Source organism: Engystomops pustulosus, chromosome 4 (genome assembly GCF_040894005.1).
Source record: "Engystomops pustulosus chromosome 4, aEngPut4.maternal, whole genome shotgun sequence".
Lineage (NCBI taxonomy): Eukaryota > Metazoa > Chordata > Amphibia > Anura > Leptodactylidae > Engystomops > Engystomops pustulosus.
Window position 1 is genome coordinate 97976811 of NC_092414.1, and position 21675 is coordinate 97998485.

Consider the following 21675-nt stretch of genomic DNA (forward strand, 5'->3'; position numbering starts at 1 on the left):
GCACCATTACACGAAAAAGTTATTAGCGCCAGAAGATGGCAAAATCCACCCAAAAATTTTTTGTACAAGAGGTTTTAATTTTTGTAAATGTATGAAAAAATTATAAAACCTATACAAATTTGGTATCCCCGTAATCGCAAAGACCCAAAGAATAAAGTATTGATGTCATTTGTGGTACACAGTGAAAGCCGTGAAATACAAGCCCACAAGAAAGCACTGCAAATGAGGTTTTTCACCAATTTCACTGCATTTGGAATTTTTTTCCCGCTTCCCAGTACATGGCAGGGAATATTATATACCATCACTATGAAGTGATTTACTTGTTGTTACTTAGAAAACAAGCCCTCTTTATGTGTAAAAAAAAAAAGTTAGATTTTTGTGGGGAGTGAAAAATAGAAATGAAAAAACGGCTGGGTCCTTAAAGGGTTAAGCCGGCCCTGGTCCCAATTGTGTAGTTGTCATCTTGTTTTTATTGTCTGTATATTTAAATGAATTGCCAATAAAATCATGGATTTTATGTTCATTCTATGGTGATTTCCTCCTTGTTTATGCCAAGTTCCTTATAGACAGTAGGAGAGACCAAGTTTAACCCCTTGGGCATACCATATCAACTACTACATTTGTATTAAATAAATTATTTTGTGTCTTATTTTTGTAGTTTGTGTTCAGAAAAGCAAAATCAAACAGAACGTAACATTCAGTAACATTCACCAGGTGTTTTACATGTAAACAATGCAAAACATGTGGTGCTTCTTACCGATCATATGTGTTTCAATTGAAACGCATATATAACATATATCTGAATGGGCATCTGTGCACACAAACACAGATGCAAATCGCTAATTGCATCACTCACACAACTTTATAACTGTTTCGAAGCACAGAGCTTAAAATGAACCACATTTCCCCAAACACAGCTTGTGACAGGTTCCCATAGAGCCCTAATAACTAACTGACACCCTTTGTTTAGCTAATAATGGTTTCCTTCACATCCCCATAAATCAATTTTATCTAGCATCAGAGGGGGCGTGTCCTACTCAGCTGACCCCTCCCATCTACACCTCCGATTGTCTCTTCTCAACATGTCATGTGACCAGGGTGTCATTGTCACAGGTCTTTTAAACTCCTAACAATAGCAAACTGTACACCATGCATATATCTGATCACACGGCAGTATCATGGCATCATTACAGCATGCCTCTGTGGACTTCTCCTCCCCATCCTCCATGGAGGCTGCTGTGATTCAATATGATGAGATACATACATGGGGTTGACTGGGGTAGATGGGTGATGTCACCCTCGTCACATGATATGAAGTGGCCAATGATGTAACACAGCTCTAACTAAATGTTCCACATAGCAACAGTTCTGGAACAATGAGCCTTTTCATCAGGGCTGGATTAAGGTTGGTGGGGGCCCCTGGGCGTAAAATCTGGTGGAGGCCCTCACTGAGTGCAGCGTGCATACACGTCCTCCTGCTAACTATCCACGCTGTAACACCGCTACATACAGCCGCCTAATCCCCAGTAATACATCTATATACAGCCGCCTCGCCCCCAGTAACACAGCTACATACAGCCGCCTCATCCCTAGTAACACCGCTACATACAGCCACCTCGCCCCCAGCCATACATCTATATACAGCCACCTCGCCCCCCGTAACACAGCTACATACAGCCTCCTCGCCCCCAGTAACACAGCTAACGGTTGCTGGTTTGGACGAGACGGGGGGAACGCATGTTAGGCCGGGGAGAGCGGGAGAGGGACAGCTGCCTGTTCGAGCGGGGGTCGGGAGGTGAGGGGGGACGTCCACTTGTTACAGGGAGGGGGGTAGGAGTGGAGGACGGCTGCTTGTTCCGCCAGGGGGTGCCTCGCCTATAATCTGGCCCTGCTTGTCATCAAGGACTAGGAGACAGTGCAATGCAAGTAACTCATCAATATGCAGGCCTTCATTGGACTCAAGTAGTGATATAAGTTTTCAAACATTGCAGCCAAGGAAAGAAACCATAGAGGGATAAAGGCAATGTTTTTTAATCACAGTTTTTAAATAAGTATTTATTTTGGGTGGGTTAATTGGAATGACAAGTTCTCTTTAAAGGGGTTTTCCCACAAAAGAAAATTCTCAAATTTCAATCCCCTATTGATGTGTACACAAAAAAGATCATTTTTAACCCCTTACTTTACAATGTTTCTAAGTTTTATTGCTGTTTTAGCTCCTATCACTCAGTAATAGTCAGTGTGAAATGCCAGGCGGGGAGTCTCTAAGCAGACATATTATGATCCCTGTAGTTCTGTGTGCTGACAATGTGGTTATATTATCAGGGTAGAGTTTTATATACACTTTCATTTAGCTTCTAAACATTGTACTAGTATCTGACACATAGAAAGAGAGATGAGGCAGATCAGAGATGATGAGATCCATGAGATGCCCATTACACACTGACAGCTCTACTACATATGTGCTCTCACACTATGAGATCTCCTGTGCCTGCCTCCCCCTCCCCGTATATCTGCCTATAGCTTGCAGCTTGTCTCTTCTCACAATATGCTGTTTGCTGGTAGAAAGTGAATCAGAGAGTGTCTGTGAGCTCTGTCCTGGACTGCAGGGGGGCAGGGCTAGAGTGCAGGGAACAGAGAGACAGAAATCTCAGCTGCACAACCACAAACAGAAATCCAAGATGCCGTCCCTGACCTTAAGTCAGAAGTTACAGGGTCATGTCTAGGGGCAACTGAAATTGTGTACACCAGGACTGATAGAGACAGGTTGCACTTATATCTGTGAAATGCTGTATTTTTAATAAAAAAAAGTGAATTAAAAAAAATGTGCTATTTTGTTATCCTGAGTACATTTAAGAATCTTGTCTTCGTGGAAATAGGGGAAAGTCATAGTCCCCATTTCCCACAAAGCCATGACCACTTAGAAGTCATAAAAGTATCTAAAATTGTCTAGAGCACTTGATAAATGCGGTGCAAGAAATATTTGACAGTTTGAAGAACTCATTAAGTGAGAGTTTTTCTTGCTAAATGATTATATATTACACACACACACACACACACACACACTACACGCTGTCCCCAGGTAACATACAAGATTTGTTCTGTAGGTTTTTCTGAAAGACCAGTCTAGACTTTTACCCATCCCATACCAGTTATACCTGCTGATAAAGGGTTAAAAAAATCCTCCCCATTATAATCTAAACTATTTAGCCACTGAGACACAGTATCTTAAAGGCAACCTGTCATCAGGACCCCTTTTTCTCGCTCACCCATGTCCCCATAGAGAATAGTACACACATTGCCAAAAAGTTTTTATAGTAAAACTGTCTTTTTCTGAAAAAAAGATATGTGACATAAAAATGTACCTTTCTGTATGGAGAGCTGCGTTCCTAATCCCATGGGAGTGGCCAGTGAGGAGTGGGGCAGACATATATGACATATATGTGGGGGAAACTCAACAGGGAAGAGGTGTCGGGGTATTGTGAGGCTTTTTTTTTAAAATTAGAAAAGGATACATGACGAAAAAATTTCCTGAAGGTAGGGGGAAACCACTCCTCACTGGCCACACCCATGGGACTAGGTACTCAGCTCTGAATACAGAAAGGTAAACTTTGTTCTAACTTATTAACTTTTTTTCGGGAAAATTTGGCAATGTGTGCACTATTCTCTATGGGGACATGGGGGAGCCAGAAAAGTGGCTCCTGATGACAGGTTCCCTTTAATTACAGATGTTTTTTCTAATAAGCAAATAAGTAGGCATAAGTCAATTTCTGAAGAGAAGAGTCAAGTTTTCTCCAGGCTGGTAGTGACCCACTATCTTTTTCCGTGTGTACAACCCTGCACCGCTATCTTCTATGGAGAGAGGAGGGGTCACTCATACTCCTCTGCTGCGTGCCAACGTGTGCTTGCTCAGGCTACGGCTGGGCGAACACACGTCAGGCTACGTTTGTGTGCCTTAGTTTGCAAAGAAACAGACTTCTATGTGCCCCATAGATACAATATTACTTCCATTTTGCTATGGCAAATCTGTCTATCAGATTGAAAACAGTTCTCTCTCAGGCTCTCATCTCTAGTTGTTTACACAGCTGTTAGTGAGTGTTAACCCTTCCTGCTCTCTTCCTGGATGTAGTATGCTTTGAGCAGTATATTCAAACATCAAGTTGAAAGTAAATGGGTTAATCCTCACTGTCAAAGCGGTTTAATGAAGCACAGGAAGATCAGATGTGAGCTCATGCAGCTTCCATAGACACACACTAAGCAGGCTGGAATATGCATCTCTATGGGAGTAGCTTGATTTGTTTTTACAAACTAAGCAGAATTTGTTAATGAAGTACATTAGAGAAACGCCCCGGAAGAAGCCTTGCCGGCGAAACCCTGGGTCGGGCGGATAGGAAAGCGGATAGGAAAGCTAGCGTCCCGTGATTTGTGATATGCGCATTTTTAATGGATTTTTGTGAGTATGATGAACTGAAATAAATTTTTACTTTATTAGAAAGTACCACACCATCTGCCTGCATATTTTCTTCCAGCTACAATATAATTAAAGGAGGATAATGAGAGTGCAATGGTGCTAGTCTGAATGGTGACATACTTTCAGCAGGAGAAACTGAAGATTGGTGCTATTCATCGATGTTTTAAGATAGAATAACGAGGGAGAAGAAGAATTTTCGGAGCTCTGGTCATAGTGAAATTATTTTCTCTATTTTTGTGGACATTAGAGAAACGTTCATCACATACCCAGCCACACAAAATTAAAAAGGTATATATAGTAAGTGTAACTCCAGAGAAAGTATCTTTTCACCCCTGTGACAATAGTATTTTCATAATTTTGGGAACAAGGATTAACTACAAAGCTTCATTGCAGTCACCTGCCATAACTCTTATGTTCACCTGGAGATAACTCAGGTCCCTTTGTAACTAGGGTTCGCATGTACATTGCAAGTTCTTAAGATGGAGACTACCTGTATATAACATTTACTAAATCATTTATATATAATTTTATCATAATCATAAATCGCATGTTTTACAAACAACAATCTCTAAACAAAAATAAAGATAATGATTCATTGATAATGGCTTACAGCATCCAGTCTATGAATGGGCTTGAAACACAGGTGTTTTTGCATTTACTTTCGCAAGGATGATTTTGATCAGACCAGTGTTTGATTTAATAAGAATGTAATAAGGTAAAGGAAATCCATTTGTTTGAGCAGCTTCACCGGCGCTTTTATTTCCCACACTTCCTTATTGCCAGAATAAGCAACTCTATTAAACTACGTATCATTAATTTCCACTCATCCATTCATTGTCCGGATCTGTTTGGTACTTTGAACAGATATCAGATATGTTTGTTTAAGCATCAGGTGCTAGGAAACGTGTTTCATGACGGATGCTGACATTAAGCTTTAGATTTTAAGATTTTTAAGCAAACCCCACTTTTAATACACTAGAAAATGAGTATTTTTCCCATATCACTATATTCTAAGGCCAATAACTTTTTAATATTGGTGTAGAGAACTGTGTAAGGTGTTTTGTGGAGAATGAGCTGCTGATATTTTCATTCATATCATTGAGGATGCAGTCACACGTCGCGTTTGATGCATCCGTTTAAAAATGCATTGCAACAGCTGAGGAGAGAGTTAAAAGTTGCATTTATAAAACGCAAAATGTTAGCACTTGAACTGACGCATGTGTTAACATTGTGTTAAAAAACACATGCGTTTACTGTTTTGTTTTGTAAACGCAAGTGTTAACAGCTGTTTAATTAAGCAAATCTCTCTTCAGCTGTTGCAATGCATTTTTTGCAATGCGTCGGGCACAACATGTGACTGAACCCTTAGGGGACTTTAAGACCTTTTGTTAACTTCTTTATTTTTAGTAGCAATTTACACATTTGCATGTTTCAGACATTTTTTTGGTCAATGCCACAAATAATCGTTTTTATATTTTGATATATCAGGTGGCCAGGGGAGGGTTGCATCACAAAAATAACTAGTACTTACCTTGTCTGGTGTTTCCGGTGTCCCACGCCACGCTTTCTCTGGGCCCACCCATCCACATGTCCCAGCATCTGATACAGCACAGGGACAGTAGTTGGGTGGGCTTACCCAGCCGGCCAACTGTTAGAGCAGAGCTTCTGTGCCACTGTAACCAAACAGAGGCACCGTCCAGAGAGAGAGCGGCATGGGACTCCGGGAGTGCAGGACGAGGTAAGTACTAGGTTTTTTTTTTATGCAGCCCACCCCCGGCCACCTCATTTTTTAAATTAGTCTCGGACGAACCCCTTTAAAAATGTTTGTCCCTTGCTCCGAAACTCGTAATGGATAAAACTACAATCAGGGGCGTAACTTGAGGGGGTGCAGAGGTTGCGATCGCACCTGGGCCCAAGAGGTTTAGGGGGCCCTTATAGTGTCACTTTCCCATTTGAGAAGACTATTACTATAAACCATACATTATAGTCGGGGGCCCAACAGCTTCTAGTTACACCACTGACTACAATCAACACTTTTTTTTGCCATCTTACCACACTTGAAAGTGAACAGTCCCCTAAATGGTATCAATGAAAATGTCAACTCTGACAGAAACAGCTAACCTTCGTTCCACAGCTTGCACTGATGTGCCATTCTTGATGAGCTGCAACTTATGTGGGTTGTAGACACTGCATAATGCTACATCTTGGGTAAGTGCAATGACAAAATGCAAAAGTGTCCAAATCAACAGCCAAAAAAGATAAGATCGAATGGTCTGTGGTCACCACCTACAAAACTGCACCTTAATGCCACTTGCCTTGCTCATTTCTACCCATGTTCTATTCGATATATACAACAGCAGAAGAAATTGAGTCACAATCAATGTTGTTTCATTCAGGTTAATTTCACAGAAGTGGGAGCACCTTGGAGTTACAGTGGGGGGCATTTATTATTGTGTTTCCGCTAGTTTTTTTGGCATGTTTTTTTTCTTGCTGCCCTTGTTTAGTTTATGAAGTGTCAGCACTACAATATTAGTCTTCTTCCTACACTCATCCCATTTTTTTTTTTTTGGGTACAGCTTTGAAATTTAGACACTTTTCCTGTGCTTCTGGTTTGTGGACACTTTTTTGGCGCAATTTTTGACACACACTTAGAACTGCAAAAAGCTGGTCTACGAAGTTCTATTTTTACCTTTATGCATGTGGAGTTCTGACCAATTTCGGTCATGTGCCAATTCAATAATCTCTTGCGCCACAATATTACATTCCTGTATAAATTAAAGCATGATTTTTGTGCCAAAAACACAAACCCTGTCCCAATATTAATACATGCCCCCGATTGTATTGTTAAAGAGTTCCTTTTATTTATTTTTTTGTTTGTATATCATAGTATCAAAGTATATAAGGCTGGAAAAAGACGCAAGTCCATTATGTCCAACCTTTATTAAACAATTTTTTTATCCCCATAACCTGTGATATTTTTTCTCTCCAGAAAGGCATCCATGTCCCTCTTGAACATGTACATAGAGTCCGCGATAACAACCTCCTGCGGCAGAGAGTTCCATAGTCTCACTGCTCTTACAGTAAAGAACCTTTGTCTATGGCGATGGTAGAACCACCTCTCCTCTATGCGTAGAGGATGCCCCCTTGTCCTAGTTACAGGCCTAGGTATAAAAAGATCTTTGGAGAGATACTTGTACTGCCCGTTCAGGTATTTGTACATTGTAATAAGGTCTCCCATCAGTCATCTTTTTTGTAAACTGAATAATCCCAAATTTTGTAATCTGTCGTTGTAATCTAGTCCCTTCATTCCCCTAATAATCTTGGTTGCTCTCCTCTGAACCCGTTCCAGCTCTATTATATCCTTTTTAATACATATATATATATCATGAGAATCTATGCTCTTGATACAACCCATAATTTTAATTGCTTTAGCAGCAGTCGCCTGGCTCTGATGACTAAAATTAAGTTTAACACCCACCAATTCTCCCAAGTCTTTTTCAGCTGTAGTTTTACCAAGAAATTGACTTATTAGAACATAATTGTAATTTTTTTTTCCATGGCCCAAGTGCAAAACTTTACATTTATCCACATTAAAAATTAACCATTTTACTGCTTACTCCTCAAGCTTCCACAAATCCCTAATTTGTAATGCTAGACCTCAACCTCAGTATGAATTACTTTACACAGCTGAGTATCATCTGCAAATATAGAAAATTGATTGTGTAAACCCACTACAAGGTCATAAATAAAAATATTAAAAAGAAATGGCCCCCAATACTGACCCCTGTGGCACTCCACTGGTAATGTCAACCCAATCTGAGAATGTGCCATTAATGACGACCCTCTGTTTTCTATCAATAAGCCAAATACTTACCCAAACACACAGATTTTCCCCTGGTCCCAGCATTCTCATTTTATGTCCAAACCTTTTATGTGGCACTGTGTCAAAAGCCTTTGAAAAGTCCAGATATACAAGCCAATCAGATTAGTATGACAGGACTGATCTCTCATAAACCCATGCTGACGCTGGGATATAAGGTTAGGTAAAGTGGGATACTCCAGGATAGCATCTCTAACAAACCCCTCAAATATTTTCCCCACCACAGAAGTTAGACTCACAGGTCTGTAATTTCCAGGATTTCTTTTTGATCCTTTTTTGTATATTGGTACCACATTTGCTATGTGCCAGTCCTGTGGAACATAACCAGTCCTCAGGGAATCTTCAAATATTAAAAATAACGCTGTCTATCACAGTACATTGTTCATGCAGAACCTGGGCGTATATGCCATCTGGCCCCAGGGATTTGTCTATCTTAGTGGTTTTGAGGTGCCGTACTTCCTGGGTTAAATTGTTGACACTCCAAAGAGAATTTACATCATGCCTCATCATGTCTTCCACCTGGGGATTTTCCTGTGTAAAGACAATCTAGAAGGTGACATTAAGTAGATTGGTCCTTTCCTCATCTCCTTCCACCATGACCCCTAGGTTATTCCTCAGAGGGCCCACACTCTCTGTTTTTAGTTTCATATTATTTATATACTTGAAAAATAATTTGGGCTTATTTTTGCTCTCCTTGGCATTATTTCTCTCAGTCTCTCCTTTTGCAGCCTTTATCTGCTTTTTTTACAGTATTTTTCTGTATATAATCCTGTAATGCCTCATCGCTACCTTCATGTTTTAGTGCCTTAAATGCCTTATCTTTTTTGCTTATTGCTCTCCTTACAGTATTACAGTAGAGTTAACCACATTGACTTTTTCTTGTTTCTCTTATGCTTTTTCACATATGGTATGTGTTTCTTACAGGCCTTAATTAACAAATTTGTGAAAAAGCTCCATTTTCTTTAGTGCTTTTGTCTTTGAGAATATTGACTCTGTTTAGCCCTATAAGGTCTTCCTTTAGCTGCCGAAAATTGTGGTCACTATTACCCAGGTTCCCTCCAACATGTAATTTTGATACCCTGCCAGGTCTGTTGGTTAGGATACTAGCTAGCAGTGCCCCCCCTCTTGTTGGCTCCAGGACTAGTTGAGATTGTCTTTTGTTGTTGACAAAAACCTGCTACCTTTGAAGGACCTGCAGGTTTCTGCAGGTAATTGAAGTCCCCCATGATAAGTACTTCACCATACTTTGAAGCCGCATCGATTTCACTTATAAGCATTTCCTCTGCTGCCTCTATTATGTTTGGAGCCTTATAACAAACCCCTAGTAATATTTTATTATTCTTTTTTCCTCTCCTTATGTCCACCCCTAGGGACTCCACATTTTCATTACTGATGCAATCTCAAAGGACAGGCTTGAGGCAAGAATTCACACATAAACAAACCCCTCCCCCTTTTTCATGTATACGATCATTTCTAAAAAGACTATAACCATCTATAGTAACAGCCCAGTCATAGCTATTGTCCAGCAATGTTTCACTGATTCCCACTATAGCATATTTGCATATCAACATTAAGTGTTCCTCCTCCATTTTGTTTGTTCCCTGATCTTATTCCTGCCCCCCCCCCTTCCTCCCCCATGTTCATTGACTTTTCCCAGTTCCCTATCTACACTGTCTTCTTGCCCTGTACAAGTGTAGTTGCCCTCCCCCCAAGTCTCCAGTTTAAACACTGCTTCAACCTTCTAGCCATTTTTTTCCCCAAGAAGCTGCACCCTCCCCATTGAGATGCAGTCCGTCCCTACTGTAGTGCCTGCATCAGACAGTAAAGTCAGCCCAGTTCTACATAAACCCAAACCCCTCCCTCCTACACCAACTTTTGAGCCACTTATTTACCTCACTAATCTCCCGCTGTCTTTCTGGTGTGGCACGTGGTACAGGTAGTACTTCAGAGAAAACTACCCTTGAGGTCCTTGCCCTGAGCTAATGGCCTAAATCCCTGAAATCATTGTAGTTCATTGTACTAATGGGGAATACAAATTAAAATATGCAAGAAAAGAATTAACAGAAAAGGTGTACCACAAACATAAACAGCAGCTACTTGCTAAAGTCCCTCAAACTTAAATCCCTTAATCCTAAATCCAACTTTGGACACTGCACCAATTAGGATCAATACACATTTGCCAAAAAGTTCTCACACTGGCTTTTGTGTTTCCTATTAAAAAGGTTATTTGCCAAAATAAGCCACTGTGTTCACTGCAACAAGATCTGCTGTAAACCAGTATATAATTATTTAAAGCGATATTCCGGGAATACGAACTTCTCATACAAAAACCCATGATGCTATAAATAAATGAATGTAACAAAACTCAATGTCATTAGTCACAAAATGGAGCTTAAATAGTTTGATTTTAGGATTCACAAAACGTTATGGGCTTTCTAAAGTAGGTGGATTTATTACCAAGATGTGTCAGCCACTGGAAACTACAAGTTCCATAATCCTTTAGTTATCTGTAACAGCTCCTCCTTCTTTTGCTCTACTCCCATTGATGATGTAACAGACTGCATAATTACTATACTAACAGAGTATGACAATCACTGCACATTACCTCACTGAGATGACGTCTCACCATAAGGGTACATTCACACGCAGTATGTGCTGGAGAGGAGGTGACCCCTCCTCCCTCCATACGAAACAGCGATGTACGGCGCAAATTGGTGCCACATGTGTGGCAACATACCGCCGCCACTGCCGTCCATGGGGACATACACTCACCGGCCACTTTATTAGGTACACCATGCTAGTAACGGGTTGGACCCCCTTTTGCCTTCAGAACTGCCTCAATTCTTCGTGGCATAGATTCAACAAGGTGCTGGAAGCATTCCTCAGAGATTTTGGTCCATTTTGACATGATGGCATCACACAGTTGCCGCAGATTTGTCGGCTGCACATCCATGATGCGAATCTCCCATTCCACCGCATCCCAAAGATGCTCTATTGGATTGAGATCTGGTGACCGTGGAGGCCATTTGAGTACAGTGAACTCATTGTCATGTTCAAGAAACCAGTCTGAGATGATTCCAGCTTTATGACATGGCACATTATACTGCTGAAAGTAGCCATCAGATGTTGGGTACATTGTGGTCATAAAGGGATGGACATGGTCAGCAACAATACTCAGGTAGGCTGTGGCGTTGCAAAGATGCTCAATTGGTACCAAGGGGCCCAAAGAGTGCCAAGAAAATATTCCCCACACCATGACACCACCACCACCAGCCTGAACCATTGATACAAGGCAGGATGGATACATGCTTTCATGTTGTTGACGCCAAATTCTGACCCTACCATCCGAATGTCGCAGCAGAAATCGAGACTCATCAGACCAGGCAACGTTTTTCCAATCTTCTACTGTCCAATTTCGAAGAGCTTGTGCAAATTGTAGCCTCAGTTTCCTGTTCTTAGCTGAAAGGAGTGGCACCCTGTGTGGTCTTCTGCTGCTGTAGCCCATCTGCCTCAAAGTTCGACGTACTGTGCGTTCAGAGATGCTCTTCTGCCTACCTTGGTTGTAAATGGTGGCGATTTGAGTCACTGTTGCCTTTCTATCAGCTCGAACCAGTCTGCCCATTCTCCTCTGACCTCTGGCATCAACAAGGCATTTCCACCCACAGAACTGCCACTCACTGGATGTTTTTTCTTTTTCGGGCAATTCTCTGTAAACCCTAGAAATGGTTGTGCGTGAAAATCCCAGTAGATCAGCAGTTTCTGAAATACTCAGACCAGCCCTTCTGGCACCAACAACCATGCCACGTTCAAATGCACTCAAATCACCTTTCTTCCCCATACTGATGCTCGGTTTGAACTGCAGGAGATTGTCTTGACCATGTCTACATGCCTAAATGCACTGAGTTGCCGCCATGTGATTGGCTGATTAGAAATTAAGTGTTAATGAGCAATTGGACAGGTGTACCTAATAAAGTGGCCAGTGAGTGTATATCAGGCTGCAAATTTGCGGCCGCATGTACATCCCCATGAACGGCCATGTAAATGAGCCCTAACACTGGCCATTCTGGATGCACTACAACTGACCGACTATAGCCACACATAGTGATGATCACATGACCTGCCCAGGCAGGTGCAGGGCATGTGATGTGGACATGTGACCAGCGACGATCTTCTGTCCTCTGTCTGCTCCACGCTGAGAAAATCAGTGGACTGATTCACTGATACTGAAAGGGCCAGTAGCATTTTAATTCTTCATTACAGTGTATGTCCACAGCATGTATATGTCCACAGGGGAGACAAATTTTGAAGAACTAATTACATATTAGCTTATATTTTAAGGACCTATTTGTATATAAATAATGCTGATTCCTGGAATACTCCTTTAAGCCAGGTTTAAGAAGTTTAATTTGTTACATCTAGCTTTATTCTAAAGCATCTGAAGATTAATCACACAATAAAGAGCAAACTGTAGACATCCAAATGTTCCAAATTAAGATCTATGACCTACAGACCATCTGCTCAACATCCTGGCCTTGCCAGATCTTCTATCAACAAACTTTGAATTGCCAATGTTATAATATCCTATGAGTCACTGGTCAGCAATCTCAGAATCTTCACTTTCAGTTCTCGTATTACTTACACTTTTAATACATTTTCTGTTGACGCAGAGAAAATAATTGTAGAATAGACATGACTTTCAACAGAAGTATCAATTGAAGCTGTTATGTCCCAATGAAAAATCTGATCAAGGTCCCCTAGTTATAATGTATTGTTGATTGTCTGGTTTAAAAAAAAATTCCACATTGCATCTATCAATGTAAAGATGTAATAAGTTTATACATTATCTAAACATGTATAGCAGAATCTCTAAATTTATCACAAAGGACAAGTCACTTAAATTTTGCTCACCATCGGACTTCCTACATTATTTTATGTTGTGTAAATATTAGACAGAATTAGTAAATAAGTCCCAATATACCAATCTTGTAATACAATAGCTACTTCCTGCAACATATTTCACTCTCCAGTTGGGTTAAAATGGAGCTAGATGTCAGCAAAAAAAAACAACTATCATACCTTTAGGATTTTACGTTGATCAAATAGCAAACAGTACTATCCCTTTTAAAGTGATAGAGAAAAGTAATTGATCTAAAAAAAAATATCAACTACAAAGCAATGTTACAATAAATCAATATAGATGTAATATACTTACCAAACAAGCGTTGATGAAAAAGAAACTTCCCAGCGATCAACCCAACTACGATGGCCACAAGCCATAGAATAACTTTTAAAACATTCCAAGCTCCTCCTGGGTATTTGGTCATGATAAATGAAAAACAGTTCCCAACAACAATGACATTGGCTTCTGTTTGGCTATGAGACACAGGATCCTCAGCAAATATTAAGAAATTAAAAAAAGTCACCAAATAAGCAATTACTATACGTGACCACGGATGCTGGAAATAATAGCGGAAGTCTTTTGCCATCCTTGAAATCTTCTGTGTGGTCCTAAAATAAAATTAAAAAAACTTTGTAATCTCTATAGTGTTTTTAATCTCACATGATAGCAGCATGCGCTTTAACAGGAATTCTCAACTTGCTATGTGTCCTGATTGAGAAGCAGTGACACAGATTACTTATTTTATCCTCACTACAGGCACCAAAAATAGGCTGTAGACTCTTTGAAAAAGGAATAAGTTGTTCCCTTCAATGTAATGCCATTCTAAATACTGTAAAAACAAATATGTTAAGAAATGACATTTACAGAAAATTCATAACCCATCTTAATGATTTCCATGTAGCTTAGGGTAAAACTGAATACCTGAAAATAATTGTAAAACCTTAACGCTGTGTTCACATTATGCATTTTGCATTGTGTTTTGAAATGTATTGGGCGAAATGTATTACAGAACACATATGCATTTTGTAAGTAGCAACATGTATTCTGCTATTCTTAAATGTAACTGCATTCATGCAGGCTACTCCAGATATTCCAACTGTTGAAAGCGACTTTTCAGCACAGATTTCTCTGCCCGCCCATTTACATCTGCTACACTTTCTGAATTAGACCAAACCTCCATTTTTGCTGCTCACTCCCACCCCTCTCCATAGAAATTATATGGCGCACAGCGCAGTATCCCGGCTAAAGATAGGACATGTCCTATCTTTCTCCCGGCTACGGAGCAGTATGATGCAGCCGTATGGGGGACGTATATACGCCGTATATATATATATATATATATATACACACACGTTGGCTGTATAAACGTCCCCTATACGTGTGTGTGAATATAGCCTTAGGTATATATTGAATACTACTCAAATTAGGGGAGGCCATGGAGATGCAGTCATTGAACCCATCGCAATCACGCTATCCATGATTTTCAAAAAAAGCTATGTGCTTTTTCAAGTTAGGACATGGACCACAGAAAAATACTATTTTTCTCATGTTTGCAGATCATGAATGACAATATAAATCTACGGGTCTGCAAAAAAAGGGACGTGCAGTCAGTTTTTATCCACTGAGGATGCTGGGAAACCATTTATTATTATTATAATAATCTTCATTTATATAGCCCCATCATATTTTATAGTGCTTTACAAATCATCTGAGACATATGTAAATACAATACTACAATAGAAGTGAGGGCCCTGCTCGCAAGAGCTTACAGTCTATGTTGCTATGCCTATTAAAGGACATCTAGCACCAGGATGAAGGATTATAAACCAATCTGACATACTGGCAGTATCTGCCCTTCTTATAGATACTTAAGCCCTTATGCCTGTTTAAACTCTCAAATGTTCCAAAGATATAATCATTTAAAGGACAGAATTGCAAAAAATGATCTGGACATTCAAGTACCAATGACCCTTAGTCATGAAAGGGTTTAACAGTTTTTCTTTACACAAGGATGCGAGTAGTAACTAATGTCCTGCCCTTGAAGGGGTTAAACAACTTATTTAAAGGGTACACATCGTTATATGCTTTCAGTGTGCCTCACATTTACAACTGATACTATAAACAAATCCATGTTATAATTACACATTTATGATGAAGAATAACTTCCTAACAACCCAAGCATTTTATGACACTAGAGATTATTGGTTGCACTGTAAGTGTAACATATATGACCAAATGTATATACTAACTCTGTTACTAGCACGAGTCTAAAAGACCTTATGCTAGAAGAACTGCCAATCTCTACTATCTATATTATTACCTTCTCAATTAGCAGAGATTGTTTCAATAGTAACAACCGAAGAGGAAAGATTTAACCCATTGTTTAGAAAACAAAATAAGATTTCACAACACTGAAGTAAAACCCTCCTATTTCGTCAGAGTGATCTGGAAATAGAACTGGCTAGACTTGTTTGAGAGAATCTAAGCCTTGATGGAGACTTTACACACCTGATGGCACATGGACAATGTCCACGCAAGTTAGGGAGGGGTTAAGTGGTACTTCTATTCATGTCATCTGTAATATACTTTAGATTTCTTTATAGCTGCTTGCATTATGTTCCACAATATTTATTTTATTTTGAACTTTAGACAGTTAGATAAATATTTATAAGAATTATTACTAAACAATCACAGCTGGATTAGTGGCAGGCACGAAACTTCTCTTTATGTAACAAGGACATGTCTCTTTAATAAACGTCCATCATTTATTAGCTAGGGCTTCCTATAGAGAGGGGTGGGTGCTCTCACCTTGTGCCTGTAGCATGACTTGCTACACCCACATGACAGTGTACAAATCCAGGTTGGTGCAATGCTGAGATTTAGAGGCCATCACTTACCAGCCTGATCATTCATGAGGCTTTATCCTGGGAGAGGGAGCGCTTCCAGGGCATTGCTTCAGCTTCCAGGAATAGCCATGCAGACATCAAGCCCACGCCCTCCACATTTTAGCTGCTGCTGCCAGGGCTCCATTCACCGAGGCGCTGCTGTCTCTCCCGGATCCATTCATTGCAGTAATACGGGGTGAGAATGACATCACTGGGCTGAGAAAGCAGCATATGTAGTGGCACAGTTGGCAGCCATGGGCTTGATATACATTACGTCACGTGCTATGTAAATAAAGCTGGAACAATACAAGCATAGGTGTCCTTAAAGGGGTTAAAAGGTTGAGCTGATTTACAGCTTATGTGCAGGGAGTACTAGCCTAATGCCACTACTGACACCAGGATTTATTCTGTCTTCAAGGAACTTTGGGTTTACATATGGAGATTGTGCTGCCACCAAGCAGTCTTTTGCTAAGATGGGAGAAACATATGGAATATGCTAGATCTTTTATCTGTATCCTTTCTGTGTCCTTCTTCCATCTAATGATATATTGATGTACACCAGCCATGATCAAAGCTATAAGAGCAGTAAAGAGCAGCTGCACCATAACAAAAGGTGCCAAATAAATGTTTCATCTAATGTAATATACCAGGTATGTGTGAATGATTACACTGCACAGCAAAAAAATATGTAAAAATTGAGGTTTACATTTTAGCACATAACTGAATATGTGTAATAAATGAAGTAGGGCAGCCTGGAAAATCAGCATGCAAAATGAAGAAAATTAACAATATATGTAGTAGCTAAAACTTTCAAAGGCAGCAAAATCATCTTATCTAATCCACATTGATTTACAGTTACAGTATATTGAATTGCATTCATATACATCTTATGATAAAAAAAACCTGCTGATGAAATCTGTATAGAATCTACATCAAATTAATTATTGATGTAAATAAATTTAAAAAAAAAGCCCATTGCAAGGAAATCCTGACTCTGGTTAATGAGCCCCCAGCCTAAGGCCCCATTCATATGACCAGAAATGTGGCCAGATGACGCCACAATAGAATTTGGTCATGGTGTGGTAAGCACACCTTATGCCAATGCATCATGGAGACTGAGACACAGGCTGATGCAGCTCCCAAGTCACCCCCGCCTTGCCTCCCAGGACTCACCACAAACTGCTGGAAGGGAACAGGGTAATGTGAAATAAAGTTTTTCACAGGGGGCAATCCTCGGCCCGAACGCACATGCGTTTCCAGGGAAACACATGCGATTGACAAGCCGATCGCATGCGTTTCTCTGGAAACGCATGTGTGTTCAGGCCGAGGACCGCCCCCTGTGCTCTAGCATCGCGTTATGAACGGACGCCTAGCGGTACATGTGACCACGGCCTCATCCTCTCTCTTTTGCATTTAAAAATGCACCTGAAACGCAACGTGTGCATTTGGCCCCAGGGTTAAATCTGCACAAAACACAGACGGGGTAGACTGGCTGCACTTGACCATGCTTGGCAGAGTCCTGAACTGTAACAGGAAGGAGGTGGCTAAGTCGCAATAGTAATGACAATTTCTTGCATTGCACAAGAATTTGCAATCATTTCAGTGCTTCTACGTTAAAAATCTGGCATAGAACACCAACAAATGTCCCCCTGTGTTTGGAAGAACTAATAGTATCCTTTGTGACAAAATCTGTTTTAATTGAAATACATAAAAGTTGTATCCCATGATTATATTGGTTATATTGTATACCCATGATTATATTGGTGATTTATAGTGGAATCTTTTTTGTATTCCAGGCCATATAAATGGAAATAGACAAAACTAGTTTGAACCTACTCTTATGTGTTTACTTCGTACATCTATTATTTCATGCTTTGATGCTGTAACGAATACTGTCAATAGGGTGAATATAGGAAGAAGACAAATAATTTCTAGCTGTGCACTATGTAGAAAAGATTTGTAGTATTGTGCCTTAAGTGATGCAAGTGAGAAGAAAAGTTCTATTTAACTGCTACATCGACAATGTGGTGCCACACCATTCTGTGATATCCCATTGCCGTATTGTATTTTAAGAGATAGATGATCATGCTGCTGCTAGTTTTATAGTATCAGTTTATAGCTATGTTGCTTTCTTTTATCTAAGATGAGCGCCCTCTACTGGCCATTTTAAGTGTATAATTTGTATACTGTACTATATTGTCTATTTTTCAGGTATAATGAAGCGGAAATACAAGTTAATTGTTAATAAATAGGTTCTGCATGGGAAACAACATCAACTAAGAAATAAGCCAAGGAGTGAAGACTACAGGAAATACAATGGATTGTTGTTGAAGATAATCATAGGGAATAACACTCTGGTTTTATGATGCAATTTTGAAGCCAAAACAAGGTGTGGATCCTAAAGGGAGAGAGAGTTTAACAAAGGGTTTTTTCTTAAATTTTTTGCTCTCCACCTTCAAAAATCCATTTTTCTGTGTACAGAGCTGTTCAAGGGCTTATTTTCTGCCTAACAAATTTTACTCCTCAGTAACGTTAGTTATTATTCCATGCCATGTACTGGGAAGCTGGAAAAAAATTCCAAATGTGGTGAAATTGGCAAGAAAATGCATTTGCATCACTTGCTTGTGAGCTCAGTTTTTATGACTTTCACTGTGAGCTCCAAATAGCACCGCTGCTTTCTTTTCTTTCTTTTTATTCTTCTTCAGTCGTTGTTTTGGCTTCAAACATTGTATTATAATACTTTAAACCTGAAGATTTATATTGACGGTCTAATTGTACAGAAAAGCTGTGTACTATGTGAACCGGTACATAAGACGGAGCAGCATAAATTTATGGCTCCTGTGGCTTTGCCTGTGTCTTCACACCTAGGTGACATTTATTATAATATACAGAAGCAACCTGATTGTATCTGAAGAAGTTGGAGAGAACTCTAATATCTAACTAGAACATCAATCCCTTTCCTCACTAAAGTTGTTTCTGCAATCTGCCGATTCCTGCAGGTTTGTCTTCCATATAGTTCAAGTCAAATAAAACAGCCGCTATAACACTACATGACCAAAAGTATACAATTATCCCTCTTTAAGCCCCACCTATTACAAATGTGCAAAGAGCCATGAAATCCTAATAGACAGATACTGTTAGATGTATGATTACAAATCACCAGTGAAAAAACTTGAAATGTCCATGCTTTTTACTGACCTGTTGGTGTTAAACTGCAAAATGGACCAAAATAGAGTGTTTGTACATTTGTGTTATGTTAACAATGTATTTGCGCTGTGTGTATGTAATGTTGACATCATTTAGATGCAGTGTGTGAACACAGGGAATCATATTTCTGTGTGATGTAAGGTCTCTGGTCCAGTCTGTGGGATAAGATCAACATACGGGTCTGTTTCCACAGGCTGAACATGTTCATATGCAGCTGAATAGTGGACATGGACAGTACAAGTCATAAAAAGGTCATCTAGAAAATTTCATGTAAAATTTTTTACAGCATTTTTGTAAACATCCAGGTATTCATGTGCAGTTTCTTGCTGTATTTAGGTCTTACATGTGTGTTTGGCAGTACACGGTATTCTACACGTAAGTTATTTATATGTTAATCATTAAAGATTATTTTTTAACTATCACTGTATTGCTGGCTTTATGTACATGTACAGTTGCATCTTTGTGGGGTACACCCATTCATAATTGCTTCATGAGTACCTGCAATAAAAACACCCTGAGGCTGCATTCACACGTTCAGGTTTTCATATAGAGTTTTTGATGTTCAAAAGTGAAAAAAAAGAGAGGAGGAGCAGATCCACTCTGCTTTTGGCTTCAAAACTGCAACCGAAAACTTGATCCATCCTGGGTGGCTCATTACCTACTGACAACCATATTAGTATATGGCTTTATGGCAATCACATGTGATCAAGAGAAGGGGGGGGTCCAGTCCTACCTAGTGAAGAGAATTTCAAAAGAGTCAGAGCTATCGAAAGTTATGCACAGGCATAAGAACCTGTAAAGGGAATAGAAGAAGCGACTGCTGCCAGAAATGGAGGAGCCCAGAAAGGCGAGTAAACATTTTTACTTTATTCCCCCTACCTGCAGAACAAAATAATATATATACAAAATAAGATTTGGCAACGGGGGAACTGTTGCCAAACCTTGTTTTCTAGTATAGTATAGTATAGTAGGGAAATCACTGGTTGTTACAGAATCTAGAAACAACCCGTCATAAAATCATGTCCAGTCATGTCAATCTTCATACAAAATTACCTGTTTGTGCACATCAGTATGTATTCTTTGCATCAGGATTCATTGAAATGTGCAATCCCAACATAATGATACACTTCATCACTCTCAAGAGAGCTAGACAGAAGGTATCCCAATAAAAACAGAATTAATTTGTAGAACGTTTAAAGGAAACCTACTATTTAGAAACACCCATCATTAGGCAAACATACCTTTAGACAGGTGTTGTTATGCAGATGCCGGTGCAGGTCTTGTATTGTCCAGGAACTGAGGTGTTTCGGCGGCAAAACACTTTTGAAATCATGCTAATGAGCGTTCGGCGCACCTGTGCTCGTCACTCAGGGCGCTTGACACTTGGGTATTATCCTAATTATTCACGCCCACAGCGTGACTCAAGAAGCCCTGCCTGCCCTCCCTTTCTCTCTCTCTATAGCGCAGCCGTAGTGAACAGATGCGCCAAACGCTCATTAGCATGATTTAAAAACAGTTTTGCCAGTTGTGCCAAACGCTCATTAGCATGATTTAAAAACAGTTTTGCCGCCGAAACACCTCCGTTTCTTGACAATACAAGACCTGCACCGGCATCTGCCTAACAACACCTGTCTAAAGGTATGTTTGCCTAATGATGGGTGTTTCTAAATGGTAGGTTTCCTTTAAGGAAAGAATATAGCACAAGGGCAGGGTCGGCGTCAACACTGGGCATACCTTGCAAGTGCCAGGGCCCAGAGCTGCTATAAGGCTGCCCATAAGTAATCCATAGGGGTGAGGGGGGCTGTATCTAATGAATCCATAGGGGGTGAGAGGGGCTTTATATAAAATACCAATGAGGGGGCTGTTTGGGATGATAAACTAGGAAATATTTTAAGGAACAGGAGACCATTTCATTTCTGAATTTTTAATGCTGCCACATGAGTTCGATGCAAAGGGACCTACTGAGGCTCTGTTGCCCAGGGGGCTACTGAAAACTTGAGCCGACCCTGGACTACAGCGAATCAGGTAAGAATTGTTAACTGTTGCAGTGAAAACACGCTGTGTTTTTGAAAACCTACACAACACCCTGGTTAAACTGAATTCTGGTTGTTATTTTTGTTTGACAAATACACCAGGAAAGGTTCCATATACATAGATGCCAAAACCAGGATTTTGGGGGCTTCATCATGTTATCTGGCAGTTTACCAATTTCACTGTTTTATGAAATAACACTATCCCTCACTTTTACAGAATAAGCCATTCATAAAGTATACCACATTGTATATGCAGTGCTACAGAAGGTTGCAACAGGTAGGGGCTCCCTCACGGTATAGTG

At 40.0% G+C, this 21675-nt stretch overlaps 1 protein-coding gene and 1 long non-coding RNA gene across 4 annotated transcripts in view; one reads left to right on the forward strand and one right to left on the reverse strand.

Moving 5' to 3' along the window:
* TMEM117 (transmembrane protein 117) overlaps positions 1 to 16275 on the reverse strand; it is a 257186-nt gene extending 240911 nt beyond the window's left edge. Inside the window, exons 1-2 of one of the 3 annotated variants that reach the window (XM_072146849.1) lie at positions 16146 to 16275; positions 13561 to 13856 (exon numbers count right to left, since the gene is read on the reverse strand). In XM_072146849.1, the coding sequence (XP_072002950.1) occupies positions 13561 to 13834 (274 nt within the window). In that variant the 5' untranslated portion in view covers positions 13835 to 13856; positions 16146 to 16275. Of the gene's footprint in view, positions 1 to 13560; positions 13857 to 15568; positions 15705 to 16056 lie in introns of those variants that run through there. The other 2 variants (XM_072146851.1, XM_072146852.1) reach the window with 2 other exon arrangements.
* On the forward strand, positions 16204 to 19759 carry LOC140126882 (uncharacterized). The gene is made up of 2 exons (XR_011854917.1): positions 16204 to 16329; positions 18345 to 19759. It is a non-coding gene; the product is annotated as an uncharacterized lncRNA (long non-coding RNA).
* Positions 19760 to 21675: the final 1916 nt, after the last annotated feature.